The following is a 12,225-nucleotide window of genomic DNA, read 5'->3' as shown; positions in this document are numbered from 1 at the left end:
AGTGGCCTAACTTTGAATATAGACTGGAAGCTACTGGGAAAATTCTTCCCACAAAGTGTCTTGACGCTTGCATCCTAATCTGCTATTTAGGGAGTCCACAGAGCTATGAAATTAATCTTGAATTGAGCAGAAAGGTTAAATCTCTGCTGTTTCCGTCTTGAGAGATTTTTTGGAAAAGTAGATTTGTTCTCTTAATATCGGAAATAGCCATCACGGATTTGTTGCCTAGAATTCTTACTGCCTGGTAGTCATTAGCTGGTAGCTTCTGGAATGAACCTGTGTCTTCCACCCCTGCTCTGTGTTAAGAGAGGGAGTTGTGTGCAGCACAGGCAGTGTGCTGTGATACGTGGGGAGCTCAGCAGAAACCCAAAGGATGTGTCTCATCTCCTTGCTCACTCCTAGAAGCGATACAGCCAAGGGCACTGACGCAGAAGCTTCTTGCTGCCCAGTTAGGGATTTTATAGTGTCTTTGTCAAGGGCAATTAATAATTCTGGCATCTGTGAAAGGTGTTAAGTGCATTTTCAAAGTCAATTAGAAATGTGGTTTTGCATGCCAAGCTTTAGCCAGTAGTTGCCCCAGTAAGAGTGCCATCAATTTCAATTCTGAGAGAAAGTGCAGACCCTGTGCTATGGAGCCCACCATAGACTGTGGGATAAAACATTTTTTTCTGAAGCAAGCTTCCAGGAGTCATCTGATGACAGTAACTTGGTCTGCTTTCTTTAATACAGCTTTGCTGCTACTCTGTGCTTTGAACTCTCTCTTGTCTGCGAGTTTATTTTGACCGCTGCAATCTGCCGTGTTTTCAGCTTTTAATTACAATCAGTTAAGCACATATTCCTTAAGGATGTATGAGAACCTCAAACCTTGCATCTCATTGAAGCTGCTTCCTGTAATTAATGCCTTAAATTTTGTTCTTGTTTATGGGTGCCTTAAAGTGTTACAAGAAATGAAGTGACCTACCTCATCACTAGGAAAGACGTCACCAGCTTTCTGAATTTAAGTCATATTCTAGCAGGTAGTTTTTGTTGTTTTCATCCTAAGATCCCATGAATTCCACCTAAAAGGCACTGTGGCAGAGCATTGCAAGAGCAGCAGTTTTAAACTTGAAGAGACCGTGCTGTAAAGATCTAAACCTGAAAGCAGTTCGCTTAGTGTGCAAATCACCATAGTTAATTTCCAAATCAATGTGTTTTCCTTTTGAACAAGCCCTTCCATCTTTATTCTCTTTTATTACTGAAGTGCTTATAAAATGTACCTGTAAGGAATAATGTTATGGGAATTTCACACCTCAGTTATTTTTTCTGCATTCATGTCTTTGCTCCTTTTCTTCCTCATTTCACAGTAACTTCTGCATGTATAATACCAGCCCTCCCACTGGCACTAAACAGCCCTTGTCACTCCCACACTTTACAGAGAGCACACATGATTGAAAAACTGGTGGCAGAAATTTGCTGTTCAGTACAGAACTGGTTATGGGAAAGCTTGCAAACGTCGCTCCTCTGTTGTGCAGTTTCTTTGTGCCTGCTTGTCTTGTTTGTATGGGAAGATAAATACGCATCTCCTGATGCTATTTTTCAATGACTTGTTTTATTTCTCTTTCTCCCCCTTCAGTGCTAATGGATCTGAAGCAAAAGAGGAATTCCCATCACGGGAGCGGCAATGATAGTGTTGAAATCTCAGCAGAATCTGTGACCAAACACTCTTGTGTGGAGCTGGGTCCCAGGACTTGCTCAACCTCAGCTATTCACCTGCACACTTCCACCCCCATCTCCAGGCTCCCGAGCAGAACAAAAGGTGTGCACTGCATTTGATCTACCAGCTGTTTGTACAAGTCAGGCTACTTTTTTTGTTCTTGAGTAAATTGTAACTTCTCTTGACGTTCATGTAAAGAGCAGCACAAATCTTCTCACTCCGACTTTATCTGTTTAATTGATCAGATACAGAGTTTTCCTTACTTTTTTAATGCCATCTACTCCACAGACCACATTTGGTTGTTAGTCAGTTGTACCATGATTCTCTACTCAGTGACTCATAGCAGTGGTTAGAAATTGGCTGCTCTTCCAGTATTGGCTCTAAAACCCACTTGATCATCTCAGTTTTTTACATTGCTAGAATCTGTTGGAGACTGACCTAAAGGATTGATCTTATTCTGTTTAATACTGCCTTCTAAATTCCATGTTCCAACTAATTTGTGTTCTTTTTAGGCTATAATTCAGAAGATAATCTGTGTGAACAGTCCCCTGAGGTAGAGTTTGCAACCACCAGACAGCATGGTAAGCTTGTAGCATGCAGAAGTGTTCTAAAACCTCTAAGTTAAGACTTTTTATTTACATCCATGTGAGATATCCTCAAACATTTTAGTTAAATATTGTAGGATCAATGCAGTAATGCAAAACTGTTTGGGAATTTGGGGCCTAAACATTTATTTTTTTCTCTTGAGAAGCTTTTAATGGATGTTTTCCTAAAATGAATTTTCAGAAGTAATACTGACATTGAAACAAATTGCCTTGCCTCAACAGCAGACTCTTTAATGCATGCTGTGCATATTTGTTGCTGATCTTTCTGAACAATGTTGTAAGGAAGTCGATCAAAAATAAATTAAAATATACGTGTTGAGGGGAAAGGGAGAATGCGTGGTGGAAATGGTGGTCTAACAGCAGCACTGCCTGCTCAAAGGTTTGTAGAAGACTTCATTTGCAGGCTGATTACCAGCTCCCTCCAAAGAAATGAACTGAGAGATGGACAGCTTACCATATGAACTTACACAATATTTGTGTTAATTTGTTTATAGTAGTTGTAAAGTGTATTTTTTGGTGTGGAAAATAAAAGTGAAAAAAATGAAGTCACCCTGAGCAACTTGACTTGAAAAATGGGAATGGTTTCTTCTTTGTCTAGACTTTGTTCATCCTCTGTATATCATGTTGGTAATGTTTTCAAAGTGACTTGGTTGTACAAGTCCTATTTTCAGAAGGCAGACTGCAGCCAGCTGTTGTAGAAAATCAACAGAACTTCAGACCTGTTTGTTAAATGCTTGTTTCGTGTTTTTCAGTGTCCAGGCCAAGCAGTCTAGAGAGCAGTAGAAATGCATCCAGCAGTAGTTCACCACTTAATTTGAAAGGTAAAGCTTTTACAGCTGGGTTCTAACAAACAGGAAGTGAAATTACATGAAATTATGTGCAAAGTGCTGTTTTCCATCCAATTAAACTTGAAGACTGTTGTTTTGAAATTGTAATGATTATACAATCTGGACATGGCTGTCTTGGGAATCAAAACACTACTGGCAAGAAGTATTTTTCTAAGACTGATTCTGGCAAGTGGTGACTTTTAAGGCAGGCGGTCTAGTTTTGCCTCAGTCTGACTGGCATCATATTGTGGGAAGTAACAGGCTACTCTTCACATTCTTTTAACAGCAACAAATCTCTGTTCTTCTTCATCTACACAGCTTGTATAAGTAATCAATGCACTCAGACTTGCTAAAGTTCTGAGTCTTTGAAGGGTAAATGAGATCAAGTATTGTGGAAAATTCCACTTTCGGCTTTCCCACTGCCAGGTTTTGGCACTCAGATCACATAGTCACGACTGAGAGATCAAGGGGCGCAGAGGTGGTAAAGAAGCCTCCCGGATTAACTGTATTACTCCTGTTCTTTGGGCAAGTAGCTGTGCTTGTTTAGCATAGGGGCTCAAAGAAAATGCTGTAAGACGTTTACTAATCCTGATTTTTTTCTGAGTTCTGTGGGAAGAGAAAGTAATGACAGAAACGCCACCTAGTCTGTGTGGAAATAGCCCTATGTTATAATGTTGAATAAAGGGAAAAAATGTGTCTCTAATGATATCCATGATTTTTCACAGGTTCCTTAGATCATATCCATGGTAGAACTGAGAGCCTCAGCAGTGAAGATATGGTGCCAAGCAGAGAGGTGCCAGCCTTGCTCCGAGACCGCTATCCCTTTCATTCTGCTTCTGCCATTGTAGACCCTAGCAACAGATATGAGTCCTCCTTCCACAGGAATGGTTCGGTCTCTTATGATATACCTCAGAAGAGTACTCCATCTCAGTCTTACATGGGCAGGCAGCGCTCTGCCTCACCCGGCAGTGAGATGGTAACCTTGGAAGAGTTCCTGGAAGAGAGCAACAGGCTATCTCCACCAAGCGTAAGTACTTCTCGGTGCCACTAAACTGCTCAAAGCTGATTGAGGTCATAAGGGCATAGGAAAACCAGGAAACAGAAGATCCTTGTTTGTACGTGTGAAACTTCAAGAGAACTATGACTTTTGCATATTGAAACTGCAAAATTAACTAGTTAATAATGATTAAGACAAGATGAATTTTACGCAGCGCTTGTTGATTTATTCTGCTGCATTGGCTGTGGCAAGTAATACAGGTAACTCACTGCAGGTATTGTGTATTGAAGTGGGGCTTTTTAAAAGTAAATACTTGTTGAGTTTTTGTATTATATCATCAATTCTGAATTCCAGCTGTTCTTCCCTGTGAATGGATATGTTTTCTATGATTTTCAGCTGTTAAATCTAATTGGAAATGAGATCTAAGAGTAGAGTAGTTTTCAATAGAGTATGCAGTTATGAAATTGTCTCCTGATCTGAAAAGGCCCATCATTGATTTTGATAATATTTTTCTTGCTAAAGAAAACTTCCAGTGCCTTCACCATGCTTGTGTGCTGGCTGACGCTGTTCTGTTGGTTCAGCCACTGCAAGAATATGCTACATTCCAGAGTGCTTGTCCAGAAAGGAAGGTTTTTTTTATGGCATTTGTTTACTGCTCAGGTACACTGTACAGTAGTGAGGTGGTGCAGTGTTAAGCATGTTAATATCTTAAGAACAATTCCCTGGTAATGTAAGTGAACGGATGTTTCTGTTTAGTGAATGCCTTGGTAACACTACTGAAATCAGCAGAGCTGTACTGTTCTGTGACATCAGTAAATTCTTGTCCTTGAAGTTTCAGAGCAGTACTTAAATATGCCTCCTATTCTTTAGTTGTAGTAAATTTTGTAGCTTTTAGACATGTTTCAAATTTGATTTTTGTTGTCTATAACTACCTGACTACGTCTGTTTTCACCCTGTCATCCTTGTTCCTTTTCAGCGTCAACGCAGTTTAGATGAGAGTGAAATGATTTCATTGCACCAATTTCTATTAGAAGCTGATGCACTGTATCCCTCTTGCTACACCCCATGTCCTTCCCTCCGTCAGGAACCTTCGCAGTCGCTCGAATCACTCCTCATTCTTTCATGTCCTGACAGCATGAGACACAGAGCAGACAGGGGAAATAGGAGATCCACTTCACTGTATATCCCCAGGGTATCCATTGTTCTTGCTATGAAGGCAACAGCTTCCAACTTACCACAGCTTTTGCTAGCATATTAATACCTATAAAAGCATATTGTAACTCTCAGCTGTTACTTAAAGACTAAGGCTGCCAGATGACTTGCATTACTTGCTCATAAAGTATTTCCACTGCTTGTTCATAAACACACATGTTTTTGGAGAATGAGTAATTCTGTAATGTTAATGTGCTTAACAGCAGTTCAAAGTGAAGTAAAAATAACCTTAACACTGTAACATCTAGTTGAGCATAGAAATCTTCCAGCTGCATTTCAACTGCTATTACTGTTGATAGTATTCACTTCCAGCAGATGAGTTTTGTGACTGGAAGAAGTGGTTGGAACTGTAATTAAATGAATAGATGAAGCTTTAACGTGCTCCCCAGGGAAGAGTGAAGAAATACATTTCATGAGCTTGTTTAAGTGCTTTTTTCATGAAGACAGCATGTGCTTTAACTATTATGAGTATGCCTCATACTAATAGTCCAGTGACAGCTGATCAAACGTACCCATTTTTGATTTGCATGGACCATCCCCATGAAATATTCAATACTCATTTTCTTTTACTGCCAGGTTAATTGTCTGACTTGAAATTTGCAAGTTAGGTATGGACAAGCAATCATTTTTCTGTTTTGTAATGCACGTTTCATTATGTTGTACGTGCACTTTTTAACATATGTAGTATATTAGCTGGAAGAGGTGAGGAAAGTCAAGGCAGAAGTGATGAGACTCTCTTATGTTACTAGCCAGATTTTTTTTTTCTTTTTATATCTATAATATTATAGTAGAGTGTTACCCAGAGGAGCTGTGTTCTGGAGAGTGACAGAACATCGTGGATATCTGCTGAAACCAATGGATGATTTCATTTGTATCAGTAGTGATGTTACAGTGATAGTGGCTGATGTGAAAGGAAGCAAAAAAGCTGCTGCCCAGGTGCTAGCGAGGTGAAAATTCTTCAGATTTATGACAATTAGCCTGGCAAACTAGGCTGCCACAATTACTTACGATGAGCATGTTATCCCTTTATTTGAATTTATATCCATTTGTATCTTTGTAAGCATTTGTATCTTCTGTTCCACACTTAAATGTAAAATCTGCGGTTTTGAGTCTCTTGAAATAAGTGGGAAGGAAGATTGAATGAAAAGCTCTTCTTGTTTCTTTGCACAGAAAGTGTTGTCATTAATGAAGCATGTGTGTATTTTTTCACAGGACACCTCCAGTAACAGAGAGGATTTGCTGAGTGATTATTTTAAGAAAGCAAATGAGCCTTCAGCTACTGGGAACCCACTGGTTCAACCATCAAGAAAGGAGGCTGCCAAGATGCCCGCTGGTCATGTTGCTCCAGCTGTAAAGATGGCCATGACTAGTGAAGAAGGAAGAACAGCTAAGCCTGGAAATTACATGAAGCCGAACCTCAGACAGGTCGAACCTGAGCCTCTGGCAAATTCCCAGGGGCCCCTGAGGCCTCCTCATATGCCACAGCAGCAACCCACCAGTGGTACGCGGCAGACAGCACAGCCACAGCAGCCTGGGTCTGTTGGCAGGAGGAGCACATCACTGAGCAGGGCATTCAGCTTAGCCTCTGCTGATCTCCTCAGAGCCACCGGCCCAGAGGCGTATAGGCAGGAGAGCCCTCAGAAGTCAGTAGGAGACTTGCGTGGGGGCAAGGATACTGTCTGTCAGTCGTCAAGAGCTTCTGTACCAACAGGCTCCCAGGCAACCTTAAGAGAGAGGCCCCAGTCAGCAAAGGTGGCAGGTTCCTTGCAAGGTGTTGATTCTCGTTATCGGCAGCTTGATGCAAGGCGCCTCTCGCTGGCCCCACCAAAAGATGAGAGGCCGCTCTCCTTCCACCAATTTTCTGCCTCACCTACTGCATCCACCAGCAATCTGAATGTGCAGCAACAGGAGCGAGTGAACCCTGGGCAACACTACTCACCCACACCACACACTCCCTCTAAAACTAAGCCTAAGCCAGCAGCTCGTACTGGGGAGGTGGCCACAATGGGCTCTGCCAGAGCTGTTTCCACCAGCACCGAGGGAAATACTTCCCTAGGGCAAAGCCAGGGTGATGTTCTGCTTACCAAGTGCCAGGGCAAGCTGCCAGATGGCAGCTGTGGGGCTTTGGAGGAGCCTGTGAGAGGAAGCAGCTCCAGCAGCACTCCTGGGTCTTCAGACCCCCAGGGGGATCAGCAGACGGTTTGGTATGAGTATGGCTGTGTGTAACCTGTGGGTACAGCTCGTAGTATGTGTTTGGCACTGCTGATGTTGGGTAGTCCTTATCTAGACATTGTGCCAGGTCTTAAAAGACATCACCTGCATGCTGATCTGAATGTTCTCCAGGTACTGTTTTCTAGTTGGACAAAGTATAATTAAGAAAAATAGGGAGCAAACTCCCAGCCCATCTTTTGACACTGTTGTGCCTGAAATGAAATGGAAGCTTGGCCCAATCCCACAGCAAACTTGGGACCTGATTCTCACAAATGCTGAGCGTTTCCATCTGTAGAAGCAGCTTAGCAGGGTCCTCTGTCATTGCTGCACTGTGCACCCCTCCTACCTGTATTAAAGAAGAGTTTCACAGGTAATACATATGTGCTGAAACTAGCTCCACTGTTGATAAATAACTTAAACCGTACTGAAAAGGTAATAAAAAGCCAAACTTCTTCCCAGAAGACATAACCAGACACTTGGCTTAAGTAGCTCTTTAAGTAGCTTAAAGAGAAAGCTGAAGAGCAAAAGTGTGTGGCTTTAACCATGAATCTGTTAAAATCAATTCTCCTTGCCACAGCCACATTTTATAGAGGTAACGTGTAGAATTCAAGGATCGTATCCTAACCTTCCCAGCTGGGGTTGTATAAACAGAGAAGGGCTAGTGTTACCACCCCACTGCCTTCCCTATGTAGCTGCAGCTCAGTGGATCCTTGTCTCTGAAAGCCAAGTGGTGCTGCTTTTTGAAATTCTTATGCAAACACTGGAACTAATGCAGCCTTTTCAGGGGAGATGTCGTTTGAATTGTAAGAGTGACATCTCATGTACAAAAGTGACTTGTAAGTATGTATATAAGGAGCTCAAGTATTGTATAGGAATGCTGTGTAAATTGTATTATTACATCTGTGTGCGTGGCACCCCACATCCTAAATGAAATGTGGGATTCCATCTTAGAAATCTGTTTGTCTCCCAGAACTTTGCTCAGAACAGAAAGCAAAATAATTTTATATACACGTGAAAGAAATATACTTTTAAATCTATTTATGCCCAGGAAAGTTCCTTGTACGTTTCTGTCCAGAGTGTCATCAATTGCTTATGTATATATGATGAAATGCGTATCTTTAATTCTGTTTCAAGTTTGTAAAGCTGTTTTTCTTGGAATAGACTAAATCCTCCCCTTCCCCCCAGTAATATTTGTTTTTCTGGTTCTGATTTAATCTAGTGAAAACTGAAATCGATTCAGCTAGGGATGTTTTTGTTATCTGGTATGTAGTAATCCCATTCTGGAAACTACGAAATTGTTTATAATAAAGATTGAAATAATACAGATTGATGTTGTACTGTTTTTATCCTTGGAAAATATACCAGGATGACAGCGTTGGATGGAGCTCTGTTTGCAATGTTTTGTGTAAACCTTAGCACTGATTCATGTCTCTGAGCAGCAGAGTTGCATTTGTTTTTATAATGTTGCCAAAGAAGGCATATCAGAAATCTTGGTTTAATTGTAGCCTTGTTGCTGAAGACTTCAGGAGGACTAATGGATGCAAATTAAGTGTCTTCTAGGTACTGTAGAATCGGACCATCAGACTTCTAAGCTTCCCTGACGGCTTCAGACAGCACCAGGCATGCTTCCGTTTTGACCAATTGTGCATTTGTGCATTGCTTCATGCTTAGCTAATCTCAGGATACCTTACAAAAGTGAGAAATTACTCATCTTTGAATGTGAAGACAATGGCAAAAGGAACTTCCTGCCTTCTCTGCTATTTTAATTGCAAACCAAAGTTTAGCTACAGTGTTAAAATGATGTGTTATACAGCAATCTATTTTTAACATACGGAGTGTTCTTAGTAATCCAAAATCTTCTTCGAGAAGTTCCCTTTTAAATTCGATTCTCAGCCTGCTCACTGATGGTGAAAGGCAGGTGTTCCTCTGGTTTCATCTCCTTGTTAGAGATGTGCACCTGGTTGCCAGCAGACTGGAACGGATCTGTGTGTTATCAGTTACTGCAGATGCAATTTGCTGTAAATACCTGCCTGATCACTTAAGCCTTAATTGTCACTTTCAGAATTATTGATGGTTATTTACTTCCTCAGCCCTAGTGAGTTTGAATAAAAACAATACTTATGTAGTACTTTTCAAGTATGGGGTGGTTTTAAACGCAGACTTCATAACACAGATCAATTGGTCATTAATATTGAAGCCACCTCTGGCTCCTTGAAGCACACAGGATTGAGGCCTTGGGACTCCCCAAGAGCATGAAGGAAAGTTTTGTCACAGGAGGCTGTCCTGCTGTGCCAAATGCTGTCGTTTTGTAGTTGGCTCACAGTAACTAACAGTTTTGAACTATTCTTTGATGGACTTGGTGCCTCCCAGGTGGTGTGATGTGGGAAGGGGTTTCTCTGGAATAGAGAAGTGGCAGAGGCAGAGCTGCCCAAGCACCACAGGCTTCTTGCTTCAGGAAGAAAAGGGGAATGATGGTGAAATGGTGACAGTGTGGCGTGCTGAGCTTCGGGAAGTGGGGACACCTCTGCTCAGGAGCGTGAAGCTGTGCGTGCCAGGCTGCTCCAGCTCTGTGTGGAAAGCACGAGGAGGCTGATGCTGACCGGCAGGCTGGGCCTGCTGGCTGGGGAGTGCTGGTCTGTGCTGAGTAGTGCCACAGATGGTTCTGAGTATAACAATTCAAGTAATAGTGATTGATAATTGAGTATCTCAGTCCACATATGCAGTTTGTGAAGCCTGTATATACCCCATTTTCTATTAAAGGATGTATGTTTGAAGGGGATCCCACTCAGGCAGGAGCCAGTAGCGGATGGCTTTCTGAGAAAGGCCGGGGCCTATGCTGTTGGCAATACCCCCTTCTCTGAAGTCAGCACGTCTCTTTAATGTGAGGAAACAAACTGCATGCTGCATGACAACAGTATCTGCCTGAAGTAAGAGAAATGGCTGCTGTGCAAAGTACTTGGGGGGAATCTCATGTTCTGAGGTATCTTCTTGTCAAGAAATCTGAAGCCCATAAGAGAAACCTTGTTCTGGAAAGCTCCTTCCTATCAGATATTCTTCAGCTGGTTGAGAAGGAAAGAGAGCTTTCCTGATCTCACTTAATTGGGATCCAAACATGAAGTTGCCAGAAGACAAATAATAGAATTTATTGTAAAAATTGTTGAGAAGTACTTAGCTTAGAAAAAATGATACATCACTTGTATGTGCTGTGGCTGGAAATTATTTCCGATCATCCAGATGTTTGGGTTAAAAGGTTAAAAGTTCAGCCAGAGGTGAATAACTCAATGGGAGGTGGAAGAAAAGCTGTAGGAATTGCTGATTCCTATGTGATGACCCACGGCCTGGGGGTTGAGTGGATGTGGAGAGGGCGAAAGCTCAACGAAACCTTGTGCTGCTGAACCTGAATCCAGCTGGGACAGGGACATTTGAATTGTGGTTTTGAATTCTTAGATGGAAAAATTAAAAGTTGAGTTGTGGTAAGTTCCATAAAAAGGTGTTAATGTAGTAATTGCCTCCCTGCCCATGAAATATCAGGTCCTGGTGGCACTGTGGAAAATTGGGAATGTTGCTACAAGTCACCCTTACTGGACAGAATTAACCTGACCTAGCAGTGCTGTGTGAATTAGTTCCGTTACCAAAAATAACAGATTGATTTCTTGTTGTGAAGGGCTGCTGTAACGGAGGGAGGGACTACTGCACTGTGGAGGTCTGTCTTTGAAGCTGGTAGTAGGGGCTGTCGTGAGAACAGGGAGAGTGGCATCAGCTGTAAAATGGTAGGAAATTTGCTGTGATTCAAGAAAGCGCTGACAGGAGATTAAAATAACCGAGAGAAGCTACGGCAAGTTCTGCAAAACTAAATGGTGTTTTTCCAGGCACAAAGATTTCTCTGAATGTATGAAGAGAACAGTAGGCAGCAAAGCTGCTGCTTAAAGGCTTCTAAAACACAAAAGTCTTATTTAAGTCCTTCCTGCTGAGGGAAGGACTATGAAAGCGTGGTTATTGCACAGAAACTAGGAACTTAAATATGTCCCAAACAAAGCACGAAATGGCATGGAAACTAAGGTCAGCTCTCTGTATCATTCTCAGATGCTGTTCAGATCAACCCTAGTTAAAATATATGTTTTTATTGAAAGATTACAAGTGAGGATTATGTAGCTCTGATGATGAAGCTATGCTGCAGTATGTAGCGTGTGTTCTTACCTACTGGAACAAGAAAGAGTAATGGGTCTCAGTATTGACGTTAACCTTTGAAAAGCACGAAGGGATGTCCTGTGGTAATCTGAAAGAAAAATAAAGCAACAGGTAGAATCTGTTGCTGTAGGCCATTCTGGAGTCAAATAGATCAGTCCAATATGGTACTTCAATGCTTTTTATTTATGGTATGAGATATTTTATGGGAGAACTAGACTACCATCATCAAGTAAATGTAAAAAGGCTCCCCTTACTCTCTAACATCAGGAATTGGCTCCTTCAGAGCCAGAATGGAGCTGGGCTACCACACAGAGAACAGTGTGTGTACCTTTTGCATGTGAAAATCCCTGAAACTTGCAAAGCAAAGATGACCTCACCAAGGTGAGGTTGGGTCAACTGCTTTTTTCAGTAGTTGAGACACTCTGGAAGTGTAAGAGGTTACGGGCATTTACTTTACCACATAAAGCGCTTGGTGTTTGGGAACATGCTGCT

General features: G+C 41.8%; 1 protein-coding gene across 5 annotated transcripts in view; it reads left to right on the top strand.

Annotated features, from left to right (window-relative positions):
* CCDC88B (coiled-coil domain containing 88B) overlaps window positions 1–8,871 on the top strand; it is an 84,124-nt gene extending 75,253 nt beyond the window's left edge. For 4 of the 5 annotated variants that reach the window (XM_025151373.3, XM_004941868.5, XM_046942416.1 and 1 more), the window contains 6 exons: window positions 1,613–1,795; window positions 2,206–2,274; window positions 3,051–3,119; window positions 3,851–4,152; window positions 5,099–5,314; window positions 6,547–8,871. In XM_025151373.3, coding sequence (XP_025007141.2) covers window positions 1,613–1,795; window positions 2,206–2,274; window positions 3,051–3,119; window positions 3,851–4,152; window positions 5,099–5,314; window positions 6,547–7,560 — 1,853 coding nt within the window. In that variant the 3' untranslated portion in view covers window positions 7,561–8,871. The remainder of the gene's footprint in view (window positions 1–1,612; window positions 1,796–2,205; window positions 2,275–3,050; window positions 3,120–3,850; window positions 4,153–5,098; window positions 5,315–6,546) is intronic. The other variant, XM_015287749.3, reaches the window with a different exon arrangement.
* The last annotated feature ends 3,354 nt before the right edge of the window (window positions 8,872–12,225 follow it).

The sequence above is a fragment of the Gallus gallus genome, chromosome 5, assembly GCF_016699485.2.
Source record: "Gallus gallus isolate bGalGal1 chromosome 5, bGalGal1.mat.broiler.GRCg7b, whole genome shotgun sequence".
Classification (NCBI taxonomy): domain Eukaryota; kingdom Metazoa; phylum Chordata; class Aves; order Galliformes; family Phasianidae; genus Gallus; species Gallus gallus.
Note: the sequence above shows the minus strand (reverse complement) of the source record. Positions and strands in the feature narration are given on the sequence as shown.